General features: G+C 43.6%; 1 protein-coding gene across 5 annotated transcripts in view; it reads left to right on the top strand.

Moving 5' to 3' along the window:
- Simc1 (SUMO interacting motifs containing 1) overlaps window positions 1-17,440 on the top strand; it is a 34,332-nt gene that overhangs the window by 12,948 nt on the left and 3,944 nt on the right. For 2 of the 5 annotated variants that reach the window (XM_027409866.2, XM_027409867.2), the window contains 7 exons: window positions 1,186-1,418; window positions 2,069-2,138; window positions 9,740-9,894; window positions 12,557-12,709; window positions 14,715-14,843; window positions 16,414-16,570; window positions 16,676-16,760. In XM_027409866.2, coding sequence (XP_027265667.1) covers window positions 1,186-1,418; window positions 2,069-2,138; window positions 9,740-9,894; window positions 12,557-12,709; window positions 14,715-14,843; window positions 16,414-16,570; window positions 16,676-16,760 — 982 coding nt within the window. Of the gene's footprint in view, window positions 1-1,185; window positions 1,419-2,068; window positions 2,139-6,309; window positions 6,484-9,739; window positions 9,895-11,936; window positions 12,061-12,556; window positions 12,710-14,714; window positions 14,844-16,413; window positions 16,571-16,675; window positions 16,761-17,440 lie in introns of those variants that run through there. The other 3 variants (XM_027409871.2, XM_027409868.2, XM_027409870.2) reach the window with 3 other exon arrangements.

Consider the following 17,440-nt stretch of genomic DNA (forward strand, 5'->3'; position numbering starts at 1 on the left):
AAAGGCAGGGCTGGGAGGCAGCTCAGTGCTTGTCCACTGCTTTTCCCGAGGAACAAGGCTTGGTTCTGAGGGTGGGCAGAACCTCCTGGACCTCCAGCACTGTCCTCACATGCACAGGCCCACCTATGCACACATGAAGTAAAAATGAAAATAAGTCTTTGTAAAAAGTGCTTTCTAAAAAATATTTTAATGTATTTAAAGTCGCCTATAGTGCTATCAGACAACATTTATTATAAATAACTCTATGTAGTCCCTTTCCAACTGCCTTTTATATATAACCATTTAATTTTTTAGTGATTGGTATTTTTTTAACATGTATTTGTTATTGGTTTTGTTGTTTATAGACTGTAACACTTAAAAACCATGCATGGTGGTACATGCCTGTAATGCTAGTGCTTGGGAGCTGGAGGCAGAAGGATCAGAAGTTCAAGGCGATTGTCTGCTGCAAACACAGTAAATTCCCTATCAACCTGGGCTGTGTGATACCCTCTCAAAAAGAAAAGAGAAAGATTGTGTGAAAAGGAGGGGAAAGAAATGGTATTCATTCTTCTAGCAACACAGAGTACTAGTCTTTTTTTTTTTTTTTCAATGTATAGGAGTGCTCCATCTGCATGTACAACTTCATGCCAGAAGAGGGCATCAGATCCCACTATTGATGGTTGTGAGCCTCCATGTGGTTGTTGGGAACTGAACTCAGGACCTCTGAAAGAGCAGCCACTGCTCTTAACTACTGAGCCATCTCTGCAGCCCAACTCAAGTCTTCTTATCTCTAAAAATGTCTACTAATGTCACTGCCCTATAATCCTAGCATCTAGAAGGTGGAGGCAGAAAGATCAGGAACTCAAAGCCCCTCTCTGCTGTTCTTGGCTCTTTGGTATTTGCCTTTCTGTTACTTTTCTGTTGTTTGTTTTTCACAGCAGGGTTTCTCTGTGTAGCCATGACTATCCTGGAACTCACTCTGTAGACCAGGCTGGCCTCGAACCCACAGAGATCCACCTGTCTCTGCCTCCTGAGTTCTGGGATTAAAGGTGAACACCATCACTAAAGTAGAGCTTTCTTTTCTCTCTTTAATAAAATATTTCGAATGCACAGAAATTTTTGCTGTTTCCAACCTATTGCTGAACCTCTTGCTTTTAGGAAGTGCAGAACCCATCCTGATGTCTATCTATCTCTTTGTCTCTACAGAGCAAGGGTCAGAAATTAGAACCCATCCCTCATCGAAGACTAAGAATGGTGACAAACACTATTGAAGAAAACTTTCCTTTGGGGACTGTGCAGTTTTTAATGGACTTTGTCTCACCCCAACATTACCCACCCAGAGAAATTGTGGCTCACATCATCCAGAAAATCCTGCTCAGTGGCTCTGAGACTGTGGATGTCCTCAAGGAGGCCTACATGCTTCTCATGAAAATTCAACAGTAGGAGTCATTACTGCTGGGTGACGAGTCTTGTAGGGAATGTAGATGCAGGGCACAGCTTTCCTTGTCTAACCTTTACTAAGCTGACCTGGGGGTTTCTTAATGATGTCTATTGAAAGTGACAGGAAACCCAATCAAAACTGGCTTCAATTGCTGGTAAAAGAATTTAGTGATTTATTTTCACTAGAAACCTGGGAATAAGATGTTACTTGATACTGTTTTCATAAGTGGCTACAGGAACCCAACTTTCAACTCTGCCTTGGTTCTGGCTTTGGGGCTCTACACTGTAGTCCTCAGCTTCAGATTTTAATGGTACTCTGTTAGAAAATCAACTTCCATAATTACACAACAATTCTGAAACTGAGTCCAATTATATAATTGGCTTAACGTGACATGAGTCCATTTTTGAGATAATCACAGTGAACTGAATGATAGGATATTATAATTAAATCAAGAAATCACATGCTTCATGCAGTCCTGGTAGGTAAAGCTCAATAGCTATGGTGGCCAGAGACTGACATGGTGTGGTACTGGAGGGCAGGTCAGAGTGCTCAGGGTCAGAAGATGCTTTGTCTCCTGTCGTCTTACAGACCCTATCCCGTCTGCCACTAAATTCTCCAGAATTCTGACTGATGTCACTTGACTTTCAGGCTGCATCCAGCCAATGCCAAGACAGTGGAATGGGACTGGAAACTGCTTACCTACGTCATGGAGGAAGAGGTAACATAAATTATGAAGATAGATCCTTTGCAGAGGAATTTTTAAATTACATCTATTTGTGTGTGGGTGTGAGTATGGTTGTGTATTTTTGAAAGCACCATGTTATGTGTAAAAGTCAGAAAACAACTTGCAGGAGTTGGTTCTCCCTGTGTGTCCACCCTGTGTGTTTGGGGATGGAACTCATTCATGTTGTCAGGCTTGTCAGCAAGCACCTTTACCCACCACACCATTATTTCCTGCTGACAGTCCTACCTTGCCAAAAATAGACTTTAAAAAGCCAGGCGGTGGTGGCGCACGCCTTTAATCCCAGCACTCAGGAGGCAAAGGCAGGTGGATCTCTGTGAGTTCAAGGCCAGCCTGGTCTACAGAGTTCCAGGACAGACTCCAAAACAATACAGAGAAGCCCTGTCTCAAAAAAAACAAAAGCAAAAAAACAAAACAATGACTTTAAAAAAAAAAATGCCATCTCCCAACTTAAATATTAGTATATTCATGTCTTCTGTCCTTGAGGTCAGGCTAAAAGTATTAGTAAAAGGGTGAGTGATACAGTTCAGTAGTGGGGCACTTACCTACCATGCATGAGATGCTGAATTCAATCCCTAGTACTGCAAATAAATAAATATTAAAATGCAGTTATGCTCCATAGCTATGAAAGTAAAGGGAAGGACGACGCATGTGAACCAAAATGCAAGAGTGCAAGGAAAACATGGGAGTGACGAGTAGTGAGGCTGGCAGAGACAGCGTGAGCTAAAGATGAGTCGTGAGGCTGGGCAGAGAGCATGAGCAAGAGCACATGGGAAGGGGTCATAGCCAGGGAAGGAGGTCTTCACATTAAAGCATCAGACGTGTCCTCCACTTGGAAAGGCAGTTTATACGCTGAGAGGGATGGGTGAGTCCAGCACGGGGGATGAGTGTCAGCTGAAAATCATGTGGAGCTGTTAACTCCTACATTCTGGAATACAATAGGTGAAAAGTCTAAAGAAATGGCCATCTGTAATAAACAAAAGCAGATGCTGCAAAGTTAGTAATCCAGAAAAATATTTTCCACATTCTGTCTTTAATGACCTCCAACTCAACTGCTGGAGTTACTCTAGCTGCTTTCCCTAAAGTAGTCAAACAAGTGACTTTTTACTTAAAATTCTATACTCGGACAAACTATGAGTTAGGAATGAGGATGAAATAAAGATGTGGGCTGGGAGGATTGCTCAGTGGTTAGAGCACCTGCTGGTCTTGTAGAAGACCCAGGTTCAATTCTCATCACCCACATGGTAGTGCATATCCGTCTGTAACTACAGTTCCAAGGGATCTGGCTCCCTCTTCTGCCCTCTGTGGGCAACAGGAACATATGAGGTACACACATACATGCAGGCAAAATATTCATACACATTAAATATATTTCCAGATATGCAGAAACTTGAAAGCATGTCTCATACTCTGTTTCTCAGGAAATTGGGGTGGCAATAAAAAAAGGAAGTAAGGGATCCCAGGAACACAAGATGGAATCCAAAAGAATATTAAAGAGAAATTCTAAAGTGACAGTGGCAAGAAAACCAAGAGAAGAGTAATTCCGGAATGGAGTGGAGTGCCAAGGCATTGTGACAATAATAGAGACATCAGTAAGATGGCAAACTAAGATGCTCCAGGCCCTTGCTGTCCGATAGACACTGTGTCAACAACACATCTTAGTCACTGTTCTATTGCTGTGATAAAAGACCATGACCAAGGACAGCTTAGAAGAAAGAGTTTAGGGCATGGTGGCACACACCTTTTGGGAGGCAGAGGAAGTTCCAGGACAGCAACTGCTCTTATGCAGAGAAACCCTGTCCCGAAAAACCAATGAAATAAAAGAAGGAAGGGTTTATTTACGGCATACAGTTCCAGAGGGTAAGAGCCATCACCGTCATGACAAGGAGCATGGTACTGGAGCAACAGCTGAGATCTCTCATCTAAAGCCACAAGCAGGAAGCAGAGAGTGCACACTGAGGATGGAAGGGGACTTTTGAAATCATAAGACCACCACCAGTGAGACACCTTCTTCAACAATGCCACACCTGGTCATTCCTCCCAAACAGTCCTACTAACTGGCCAATCTCATTCAAACTGCCACACTACACTCCCTGGCCCCAGAATCTCAAGGCCATATAGTAATGCAGAATACATTCAGTCCAGCTTCAGCACTGTTTAGACTTAGACTGCTAGGAGATTCAAGGTAGTCTTTTAACTGTAACCCTCTATAAAGTCAAAGCACACATGACACACTTCTCTCTGCAGTGGCACAAAATATACATTGTCATTCCAAAAGGCAGGAAATGGAACAAGCAAGGAAGTGCTTGGGAAACACAGGAGAGCAAACTCCAAATCCTGTATCTCCATGTCTAATGTCAAGGGACTAGAGACTCCCTCTTCTGGCTTTGCTGCCTACAACATACTTGTCTGTCTTGAGCTGGTCCTACTCCTTGCATGCAGTTTCCCTTGGTAGATGTCTAATGGCTCTGGTATTATTATCACAGGCTTCACTATCACAGCTTTATGCAATGGCCTCTCGGGCTTCTGTGTAGGGACTCCCTTGCCACATACCTGGTCTCAGCAGCTCTCTTTAACTGTGGAGGAAGATACCACAACCTCTTCACTCATGTCCTTCATGACTCTAAGGCTAGAACTACATGGATACTGCCAAGTTTGGCTGCTTGCTTGGGATGGAGCCTGGCCCCCATGAAGCGTATTTGCAGCAGTTTTTAGGAGCAGAAAATTCCTTTCAAAAGCTGGAAGCTTAGTTGGGTGGGGTCTTCGTGAGGGTGTCCCTCCATTTACTCTAATGTGGTTAGGCCTTTTTTTTTTCAAGACAGGGTTTCTCTGTGTAGCTTTGGAGTCTATCCCAGCATTTGCTCTGGAGACCAGGCTGGCCTCCAACTCACAGAGATCCGCCTGCCTCTGCCTCCCAAGTGCTGGGATTAAAGGCTGTGCCACCAACGCCTGGCTACTTAGGCCTTCTTAAGCTCCTGTCTTTCAGCACAAGTTAGTTGCAACATTTACATGTCCTGGGATGCTCCTCTTGTCACCCTGCATTTTATATTTCTTCCTGCTGCCCTGCTTGCCTTTCATCATTGTAGACTTGAGTGAGAGTGATTACTAATAACCACGACTCAGACGGCATGAAGGCATCTAATACTTTACAATGTAGCCTCTGGCAGATTCTTAGGACAAGGTCAAAAAGCAGCCATGTTCTTTGCCAAAATATCACAAGAACAGTCTCTAGCTCAGTTGAAAATGCTGTTCCATTTTGAAACCTCTGAATGGGCTTCCAAAGTTCACATGGCTCTTGCACTACCTTACAGGCCCCTACTAGGTTGGTCCATTAAACTCTTACAGCATTTAATCACTTTTTAGTTCAAAGTCCCAAAGTCTTCCACATTCATCCAAAAACACTGCATGGTCATAGTCTGTCAGAATGGGGGAGGGGTCTCTGCATGCACCAAAGTCAGCAGAATGGGGGAGGGGGGTCTCTGGGTGCACCAAGGCCAGCAGAATGTAGATACAGGGCAGGGAAGGAGGAAATTTGGTTCAACAACTTTGAAAGTCTGACAATTGGTAATTATTTTAGGCATACTTAAATGAAGCACAATTTGGGAAAAAGTTTCCTGGTGATACTTAACTCAGTCCCATGTGCACAACAACGCTTAAGACATGACCACATCAAAACTCTTAGAAAGTAGAGGTTGACTTTACGGTTCCAGAGAGTTGAGAGTCCGAGCTGACCAAGCAAAGTCGTGACACCTGATAGATAGCTCACATCTTGATGCAAAAGCAGGAGGCAGAGAATGGAGTGGTGGGAGCCTTTTGAAACCTCAGAGTCCACCCCCAGTGACACACCATCTCATGCATGACCATCTATGTGCTCCATCAACAGAGGTAGCAATGCTGTAGTGTTTACCATGCTCAGGTACTTCCCCTTACTCAATGTAACAAGCTACATCCAGAAAGAAACCACTCAACCTCCAGTTCCTTCTTGGGGACACGTTTACCATACTCCAAGTGTGCCAGTTTGTCTGGGAGCTGCTTAGGGGATTAGTTTCTGTCCTACCTTTGTCAGGGCATGGGCAAAAACAATAGAATGGTTTGAAAACAGGCTCTAATGTCATTTTAACTACCGATGGTGTTTGCAATTCCCCAGGCAGACACCAGGGGGAGCAAGAGAGCTCTAAGAGAAACAAGACACACAGTTAAAAGTAGCTGGACCTACAACACTACTTCTGCCTTCACAGTGAAGTCTGCCATCCGAAGACTGAAGGAACCGAAAGACCAGTAGCAGTGCTACCTCTTGAGACCTGCTTGGCCTCTAATAAATGTATTAATTTACATAAAAAAGTACAGTACGTGGAGACTAGCAAGATAGTTCAGTGGGTAAAATTAGGACATCCTGAGTTTGATCCCAGAACCTATGTTAAAAAAAAAAACTTGTTATGTTTACAAATCTGTAATCCCAGCACTCCTAAAGTGAGCATAGTGAGTTAGGAAGTGGAGACAGCATCCCCCAAGAAATTGTAGGTTAGGTATGCCGGAATAAACAAAAAGACAGAAGACAAGAGAGAACCTGTTTCAGGCCGGGCATGGTGGCATACATCTTTAATCCCAGCACTCGGGAGACAAAGGCAGGCCAATTTCTGTGAGTTCAAGGCCAGCCTGGTCTACAAAGAGTTCCAGGACAGCCAGGACTAGACAGAGAAACCCTGTTTCTACAAAGTGGAAGGAGAAAAGGGGCTCTTAAATTATCTTCTGACCTTTAACTGCTACATATTGAGAGTTGCCTGCTAAATGCATGTTAAAAGTGTGATATATGGCGACCAGCATGATGCTCACCTGGTAAAGGTGTCAAACCTGACAGGCCGAGTTTAATCCCCTGGACCCACAGGGCAGAAGGACAGACTGACTTCCTTGAGTTGTCCTGTGGCTTCCACACATGTGTGAGTACACGCATGCATATACACTCATATAAATATGATTAAACAATAAGTTTTGGGTTGGTTTGTTTTTGTTGAGACAAGTTTTCTCTGTGTACCACTGGCTGTCCTGGAACTCACTCTAGACCAGGCTGACCTCAAACTCAGAAATCTGCCTTCCTTTGCCTCCTGACTGCTTGGATTAAAGGTGTGCACCACCACAGCCCAGCAGAGCCACCACTGCCCAGAACAAAAAGTTTTCTTTTTTTGGCCAGGCCTTGATGGTGCACACCTTTAATCCCAGTACTCGGGAGGCAGAGGCAGGCGGATCTCTGTGAGTTCAAAACCAACCTGGTCTACAAGAGCTAGTTCCAGGACAGCCTCCAAAGCCACAGAGAAACCCTGTCTTGAACAACCAAAAAAAAAAATAAGTTTTCTTTTCTTTTTTTTTTTCTTTCTTTTTGTTTTTTGAGACAGGATTTCTCTGTATAGCTTTGTAGATCAGGCTGGCCTCAAACTCACAGAGATCTGCCTGCCTCTGCCTCCCGAGAGCTGGGATTAAAGGTGTGCGCCACCACCTGGCCAAAAAGTTTTTAAGTCTAGTGCATGAGGCTGGGAAGATGGCTCTGTAGGTAAGACTATTTACTGTGCAAACATGAGTACCTGAGTTCCAGTCCCCGCATCCATGTAAAAGGATTGATGTGATACGCATCCCTGTAGCCCTGGCACTAACTGTGGGGCACAGACAAGAGGATTGCTGAGCTCGCTTGCCATCAGCTGCCTCTGAGGTAAGTGAGAGACCATGTCTCAGAGGGATAGGACAAAGTGACAGAGCAGGGCACCTGGCATCCTCCTCTGCCCTCCCTGCAACAGAATGACAGTATATGTGTGTACATACTTACAGTAGCTATTACTAGAAAACAGACAGGTCCAGAATTTTAAGCTGTGCTGAATGCTAAATGTCTTGCCCTAAATAAATCCAATCTGTACATACTAGAAAAGGTACTTTCTTCAAATACCTAATTCTCAGAAAAAGATCACAACCAGAGTTCATTCTCTAAAAAATAAAAATAAATAAGCTGTTAGCTAAACTTAAGAAGGACAATATTTAAATAAATAAGAGATGAAAAAGAAGATCATCAGAGAAGCCCCGGCATTGGTGGCGCACGCCTTTAATCCCAGCACTTGGGAGGCAGAGGCAGGAGGATCTCTGTGAGTTTGAAGTCAGCCTGGTCTACAAAGGGAATTCTAGGACAGCCAGGGCTGTTACACAAAGAAACCCTGTCTCAAAAACCAAAAGAAAAAAGATCACTAGAGATTAAACAAATGTGTGCCAATAATAATAGTAATAATATAGAAGAAATAGATTAATTTCTAAATATGTATATCTTGCCATGAGTAAATCATGAAAAAAATTATATATATATATATATACATATATACATATATATATATATATGTATATATATATATATATATGATACCTCCTGAGGTCCTATAAATGCTCATTTACTAAAAGCTCTGTCCCCAGCTTGTAGATTTAGCAGTTAAAAGGTGGCTAAATAGAGGGCAGAGGTGGTACACACTTTTAATCCCAGCATCCGGGGGAAGGGGGCAGAGACGGATGGGTCTCTGAGTTCAAGGCTAGACTGGGTTAATCAGATTCCCTGTCTCAAAAAAAAGGGGGGGGGGTGAGTGAATGAGGTTGGTTGGTCTGTTGGTAGGTTCGTGGTTGATGGCATTAGAGAGGCTGGTACTGGTTGAAGGTGGCTGGCTACTAGAAGCACTCTGGGATGTTATGTTCTCCCTATATCTCTGTTTTCTGATCACCATGAGATGTTCTTTTGGCCATGATGCCTCTTCCTTGCTAAGGAGCAAAAGCCAAGAAAAACAAGAGGAAAAAAAACAGTAATTGCCGGAGTCTGGGAAGAGTGGAAACAGCAGCTATTTAATAAGTTTGCTTATTAAACAAATAATGTTTGTTTAATTTTGTGACAGGGTGACCAATTTTGTACCCTTGTGCATGACTATGAATAAGCTGAATACTTGTACCAGAATTTTTCTAACAGTGACAAACACTTGAAAGAATTTGAAAGGACAGATTTATTTGGGCTCTTGGTTTCAGAGACTCCAGTCCATGGCTGGCTGGCTCTGTTCCAAACTGTAATGAGTCAAACATCCCAATAGAAGGGTGTGGTGGTGAAGAAAAGTCCCTCACTTAATAGCATTCAAAAAGCAGGGAGAAAGGGGGCTGGATCAAAATATGTCCTTTAAAGGCATGCTCCGCCTAACCACCCTCCCCCCCCCCAAAATAACACCAGTCGAGTCTTATTCTCCAGAATACCAGCTGGAAGAGAACACACATTCAAACTGTAACACTAATTTAAAAGGGCTAAGATAGAAATATAATATCTACTTTACCACACATTTTAAGGCAAGAATGTGAAGAATAAGTAAGGCTTATTGTTGGTGAGAATGCAAATGGTACAGCCATTTGGTAGTTATTGTGGCCATGACTCAAAATTCCTGCTGTCTCCCACAAATCTCCCTTATATACAGAAAAACTTGCTGGATCATGGCATTTTCTTGGACTTTTGCTTATGACAGCCCATGGTTTCCTATGGGCTGAGAAGCCAGCCTGACTTCTTATCCATTCTTCCACAGGGACAAACTCTGCCCGGACGAGTCCTCTTTCTACGTTACGTAGTACAGACCCTGGAAGATGACTTCCAGCAGATCTTGAGGAGACAGCGGCAGCATCTACAGCAATCCATTGCAAACACCGTTCTGTCATGTGACAAACAGCCCCACAATGTCAGGTAATCAGCTACTAGACTCTGGTTTGACAAGAATAAGGACTGTAGTGCGTAACAAGCAACACAGCATGTTAGTCAGTGCATCACTGGCAACTGTGAAAAAGACAACTCAAGGAAAGAGGATTGATTTAAACTCATAGTTTCAAAGGTTTTCAATCTGTCATGGCAGGAGCCGAGCCATTCAGCTTGTGGCAGCCAGGAAGCAAAGGAATTCAATAAAGGGAGAGGCCAAAGCAGAATGCAACCCCAAGGCCCTATCCCCAGTGACCCACTTTTCCAGCTAGGTGCTCCCATCCACATCTTTACCATCTCTCAACTGTGTGCTCAGATCTTGAGTTCATCAGTAGATTGGCATTTCTTATAGAAGAGCCTTCCTGATTATGAAGTCTAGTTGTTTTAGGCAGTTCTGTTCACAGACACACTGATGTGCTGGGGGTCCCCAGTCACTCACTGTAAACCCAAGACTATGAGGGGATGAGATTGTCCTCATTGCTAAATACCATAAATGGGATAAATAGCAAACACTAGAAAGAACTGAACTGACCACGTGGCTAAGTAGCAGGGTTACTCCCTTGTTCTGAAGATTATATGGAAAGTAAAAGTTTTGAGATCTCATATGTCTGAAAATATCTTTTTGTTCATGTATTGACTAATAAGTAGGCTTAATTATTTTAGTTTAGTTTAGATATTTAGAAATAAATTTTGTGCAGAACTTTGAAGAAATTGTCTTCTAGCTGTCAGAAGTGCTGTTAAGAAATCAGAAACAGGGCTGGAGAGATGGCTCAGTGATTAAAAGCACTGGCTGCACTTCTAGAGGACCTGGGTTCAATTCCCAGCATCCACACAACAGCTCACAACCACCTATAACTCCAGTTCTAGAAAATAGCCTTCTAGCCTCTGTGGGCACCAGGCATGTACATATGTGGTACACAGACATACATGTAGGTAAAATAAGCATACACATAAGATTAAAAATGTCTAAATTCCATCAATAATAATGGATAGAGGCAAACAAAAGAAAGGGCCTGCAGCCCACACATCTCTTATCTTTGATAATTGTTCTCTGTTTTGTACATGATATCTATTATCCCCAAGTTGGTTGCCTTTGGCAGGGGAGTGGGGTTGTTTTGGTTGTCTGGTTCCTTTTTTTGTTTTTGGCTTTTTGAGACATAGTCTCTCTATGCAGCCCTGGTTGGCCTGGAACTCACTTGTGTAGACCAGGCTGGCTTTAAACTCTTAAGATCTGCCTCCCAAGTGCTGGGATTAAAGGTGTGCACCCAGCTCAATACTTTACAATTTTATTTTCTCTAGAGTTACTGTAGTTTTAGGAGGAAAACAATTGTATGTATTCAATGCAACTATTTATCTTCGTTACTTAAGTCATCAGTAATCAAAAAAAAAAATTTTAGGGCTGAGTGGTAATAGCACTTTGAGCACTTGGGAGACAGAGACAAGCAAAAGTGGATCTCAGTGAGTTCTAGGTCAGCCTGATTTACAAAGCAAGTTCTAAGACAGCTAGTGCTGTTTCACAGAGAAAAACAACAAAATAAATCTTCACAATGTGAGATGTTTTTGCCTTACTGGTAGAGCCTAAGCTATGTAAAGTGTGTTTGCACTTCACAACTTCCAGCCCTAGCTCTTACCTTCGTAGATGATGCGTGATGGTGGAGCTGATGAGGGCCCGTCTGGTCATCGAGTCCCTCTTTCCACCCTGTTAGACAGTATTGCTGGCCAGAAAGTGGGCTTTACCCCAGAGGTGCTTGTCTGTAGTTCCAGTTTACATAGCCGCTTTTGACTGTGCAGGTGAGGGGATGTGTAATGCACACCTCTGTGGTCCTCAAGGGTGTTTCCCAAGGTAGTTAGATCTTGGGCTCTGCCCTAATGAATGTGCTAATCATTTTATGAATTCACAATACACTGGTGTTATTTAGAAGTGTTGGTCTCATTGGGGGAAGGGTCATGGGGTGGGGCTGTCCTGGACATCACAGCTCATACTGGCCACTTGCTACATTCCTCTTTTCTCCTCCGTTTTTTTATCCTCTGAGAATCGAAGAACAGCCTCTGCCACATGCCCCTCCCTGGATGTTCTTCCGCCTGACTGCACTCATCCAAGCACCCCCTGACTGCACCTCTAAAACTGGGAGCTGAGTAAACTCCTCCTCCCTTAAGGTATCTCTGTCATGGATTTGCCACGATGGTAAACGGAACTAATATAGAACTTACAGGAAAGTGGCGAGGGCTGGAGGCACAGCCCAGGGGCAGAAGGCTTGGCTAACATGCATGCACAGGGCCTAGGCTCGGCCTCCAGGACCACAGAAGAAGAAAAACAGGAGGAGGTTTTATGTTTCAGTTTGCTTTTATAACCAGGCTGCAGTTAAATGTGTGATTTTCATTAGACTTACTTAAATACTGAAAATAGCTGGGTGGTGGTGGTGTGCTCCTTTAATCCCAGCACTAGGGAGGCAGAGGCGGGCAGATCTCTGTGAGTTCCAGGACAGCCAGGGCTACACAGAGAAACCCTGTCTCAGGAAAAAAAAAAACATATATTCCTTGACTGCCTTTGAGGGGTCTCCTAGCCTGGGAGCCCATTGTAAGTATGCAGGTCTGAACACTGCAGATAGACAGCAGTGCCCACCTTTTCTTTCTTACCTCTTCTGTATTCCAGAGATGTTATCAAGTGGCTAGTCAAAGCAGTGACTGAAAATGAATTAACACAGCCCCAAGATGGTACTCAGACTTCTTCAGGAACAGGAGTCATGAAAGCTGCCAGCGACCACCTGTCTCCCCAACCTAACCTGACCAGGAACACCAATCAGCTGTAAGGAGCAAGCAAAGGGTTGTCTTCCAGGGCTCTGAGGATTTGTTATTTAAAGAATAGGACTGGGGGGCTGGAGAGATGGCTCAGAGGTTAAGAACACTGACTGCTCTTCCAGAGGTCCTGAGTTCATGGTGGCTCACAACCATCCATTATAAGATCTGGTGCCCTCTTCTGGTGTGCAGATATACATGGAAGCAGAATGTTGTATACATAATTAATAAATAAAATCTTAAAAAAAAAAAAAAAGAATTGGACTGGTCCCACAGAGCAGCTTGCCAGATTGCCAACTCTTGTAACAGACTGATTCTCTTAGTCTAGACTAGGAGTATGATTATGGTGGAAACCTTGTTAGGTGTGCATTAGGACCTGGATTCCACCAGCAGAAATGGAGGAAGGGCTGCTGCTTAGAGGCCCTCACTGCTAAACTCCAGTTCTCATTCAGAGTGTCACTTCCCCTCTTTCCAGCTCCCTTTTGTGGCTACTAACTCAAGTCCCAAGCCTGCTTTGCCGACCCTCTGGGCAGCAGCTCCCTCTTCGGATACCCCATCCCCTGTAGCTACTCAAAGACTTCCCTTGATGAGCCTTCTTGCCCCTTGACTTCTAACTCTGAACCATCACCTACCTCCTGGCTGGCAGGCTGCCAAGACCTCACTTGCCTACCCTGTTTTCTCTCAAACTCTAATTGTCCTTATGTTAAAAAAAGATTAGATTTGGATAGAGACAATATATCAGCTTATGAATGAGTCATTGTAGAGCCAGAATCTGGCCTACCCTTGTCTATATTGTTCTAGACAATTTTGTCACTGCCTGGAGTTTGTTTATTTGTTTGTTTTTTGTTTTTCTGAAACAATGTCCTTCCATCAAACCATATGTGTTTAATGACTGTGTCAAACCAGACTCACCCTTCTGGAGTGTTGCCCAGTTTCCCAGCTGCGTCTCTGCCCCTCTCCCGTATTTTTCATCTGGTGAGAGAAAAGGTGAAGGTCCACTAGGGGACACTCTGAAACCAGTTATTACAACTGCTGAAAACATTATCTGGTAGGGCTCCAGAAATGGCTCTAGATTCCCTGCAACTGGAGTTACAGGTGGTTATGAACCACCATGTGGGTGCTGGGAATTGAACCTGGGTCCTCTAGAAGAGTAGCCAGTGCTCTTTAACTGTTGAGCCAGGCATGCACACGGTGCATAGACATATTTGCCCAAAAAAATATTCTACATAAAAGTAATTAAGTAAATTTAATTTTTAAAAAATTTAATGTCAGATGCATGCCTTCTCCCATAACAAAGAGATTAAATGCTGGGTGGTGGCAGCAGCGGCGCACACCTTTAATCCCACACTCAGGAGGCAGAAGCAGGCGGGTCTCTGAGTTGGAGACCAGACTGGTCTCCAGAGCGAGTGCCAGAATAGGCTCCAAAGCTACACAGAGAAACCCTGTCTTAAAAAACCAAATAAATAAATACAGTTAGTCACTTTGGACCTGTTTCTTCATTTACAAAGTGGGGAAGTTACCATGTCTTTAAAGTTCTCTAGACCCTATGGATTGTGTGGTTCTGCTTTTGAGAGCATCTTGCTTATGTAGTGCACCCTCACATTCTGAAAGGTTCACATATGATCTGGCAAAAGAATTCAGGTGGATGAATTGCACAATGAGAGCAAGCTAATAACTTGATTACTCTCCTTGGCCTGGTGTGTGTTTTGCCAACCCTCTAATAGTCTGTTCTTTTATTGTGTTGTTGTTGCTGTTTACTTGGGGTTGTTTTGTTTTGTTTATGGCAGAGTCTCACCATGTAACTCTGGCTGGCCTGAAATTCACTATATAGGCGAGGCTGGCTTTGAACTTACAGAGGCCTCCCTGCCTCTGCTTTCTGAGTGATGGAATTAAAGGTGTGTGCCTCCATACCCAGCAGTGTGCTCTTGGTATACATTGGTGGGTGGGGACCTTCTGCTTCAGGAAGCCTCTCCCCAAGTCTTTCCACTCACTGGTACCCTGTGCTCTGGCTCCAGGGTTGTGTGTCAGCTGCAGAGGATGTTGTCCATCGCTGTGGAGGTTGACAGGACTCCTACCTGCAGCTCCAATAAAATAGCTGAGATGATGTTTGGGTTTGTGCTGGACATTCCTGAGAGGAGTCAGAGGTAAGTCTAGTTTGATGAGTTTGTTTTGGTTTTGGTTGGCTTTTCCATTAAAGGAGAACCAACAAGTCATTTTCTTATTAATTTTTTTTTTTAGCTTTGCCTGCTAGAAACAGAATTGAAACTAATTGAAAAGGAAGAAAGGAGTAGAGGGTCTACTTATGTCTTTGAAATGAAAGGAGGAGATTCCCAAATAATGAGTTTGCAGTCAAGGCATGACTCTTTGGGAAGAAGCAGGACACTGACAGGGAACTCTGTCATAGTGATTTGATTACAAGTCATCCTTCAAGCTTAGACTTGGAATAGACAAAAATAGTTAAATAAAAGCTAACATTAATATTTTCTCAGAAGGGGTAGATTAGCCACCTACCCAAATTCTATTTGACTGGTAGTTTCTAAAGAATAAATAAATACTGAGGAGTTCAGCATCTATTGAGATGATCATAATTTTTCCTCTTCTCTTCATGTGGGGAATTATGTTATTTTTGTTGTTGTTGTTTTTTAAAACAGGGTTTCTCTGTAGCTTTGGAGCCTGTCCTGGAACTCATTCTGTAGACCAGGCTGGCCTCGAACTCACAGAGATCCTCCTGCTTCTACCTCCTGAGTGCTAGAATTAAAGGTATGTGCCACCAACGCCCAGCTGTTAATCAATTTCTTAAAGTTTAATTAGCTTTACATCCCAGGAACCAAAACCCTACTTGGTTTCATACTATCTGGTTGGTTGGTTGGTTGGTTGGTTGGGAGGTTTTGTTGTTGTTTGGTTTGGTTTGTTTGTTTAGTTGGTTGTGTTTGTTTTTTGGTTGATTGGTTGTTTGGTTGATTTGGTTTTTGTTGTTGTTGTTTTTGGTTTTTCAAGACACGGTTTCTCTGTGGCTTTGGAGGCTGTCCTGGAACTAGCTCTTGTAGACCAGGCTGGTCTCGAACTCACAGAGATCCACCTGCTTCTGCCTCCCGAGTGCTGGGATTAAAGACATGCACCACCAACACCCGGCTGTTTTTTGGTTTTTTTAGACCGAGTTTCTCTGTGTAGCCCGGTTGTCCTATAACTAGCTCTGTAGACCAGGCTGGACTCGAATTAATGGAGATCCTCCTGCTTATGACCCTAGCGCTAGGATAAAAGGCGTGCAACTCCATGCCTGCCTTGCTACATTGTTTTATTTATCTTGATTTTGTTTTCATTTCACCATTTTTGCTGAGTACAGTTCCTAACTGCTAAGTACTTTATGTATTTTTAAGTTGTTCAGTTTTCCATGAATATATTATCTCTGATGAAAAGCATTAGGAATTTTAGGTCAAGGGTCCATCTCAGTGGGAGACAGCACTCTGAAGCACAAGCCCCCATGGGTTCGGGTCCGACTGGCCAGCCTCAAACTCATGATCCTCCTGCCTCCTCCCTGGATGTGCACCAGGACACCTGGCTTTGTCTTTTCTAAGTGTCAGGCTGTCCCTCTTCCTGTAAGTCACTTCTGTCACAGCATGTGGTTGTGTAGACCTCCGTCATGTCAGAACACTAAGGGGAAACATGCCATATGCTCTCTGAATGAAACTCTGCTTACTCCTCTTCTCCATACAGGGAGATGTTTTTTACTACCATGGAAAGCCACCTTCTGCGCTGCAAGGTGTTAGAGATCATATTCCTCCACAGTTGTGAGACACCCACCCGTCTCCCCTTGTCTCTGGCCCAGGCCCTCTATTTTCTGAACAACTCCACATCACTGCTCAAGTGTCAGGTACTTTACTTTTCCTTCAGTTCCTCACCCAGAGCCCTTTCCTTAACCTGCTGTCTGAGTGTCATGGCAAGCACTCATTCCCCACTGCTTTCACTGTCTCTGCAGTCAGATAAAAGCCAGTGGCAGACATGGGATGAGCTGGTCGAGCATCTGCAGTTCCTGTTGTCCAGTTACCAGCATGTGCTGAGAGGTAAGGGAAGGAGTCTCACAGTGGACATGACCACAGAGCAGCTTCTCTGCAAAGTCTCACTTGTAACCTAAGTAAAGCCACACATCCTAGGCAGGTGTGCTGACACTTGCCTGTATCCCAGCACCCAGGAAGCTGAAGCAGAAGGAAGAAAAGATAGGGGCTATATAGTAACAATGTGCCTCAAAAATAAAAATAATGCAAGCTGGAAAGATGACTTAATGATTAAGAGCACTTGCTGTCCCTATAGAGGAGCCAGGTTCGAGTCCCAGGACCCACATGGTAACTAACAACTGTAACTCCAGTTTCAGGGGACCTGATGCCCTCTCCAGTCCTTCATGGGCATAGCACATATTTGGTAAATAGAGATGGAAGCAAAGCACCCACACATAAAAATAAGTACATTTTAAAAAAATTTTTAAAATAGAAGCCAGGTGGTGGTGATACGCACCTTTAATCCCAAACTCAGGAGGCAGAGGCAGGTGGATGTCTGAATTAGAGGCTAGCCTGGTCTACAGAGAAAGTTCTAGGGCAGCCAGGGCTACACAGTGAAAACCTGTCTCAAAAACCAATAATAATAATAATAATAATAATAATAATAATAATAATAATAACAAAATAAAAATTTTAGAGCATTGTTCCTTGATGACAACTACTGGGAGCATAGCTGGAATCACTGTGGT

This window comes from Cricetulus griseus, chromosome 3 (genome assembly GCF_003668045.3).
Source record: "Cricetulus griseus strain 17A/GY chromosome 3, alternate assembly CriGri-PICRH-1.0, whole genome shotgun sequence".
Taxonomy (NCBI): Eukaryota; Metazoa; Chordata; class Mammalia; order Rodentia; family Cricetidae; genus Cricetulus; species Cricetulus griseus.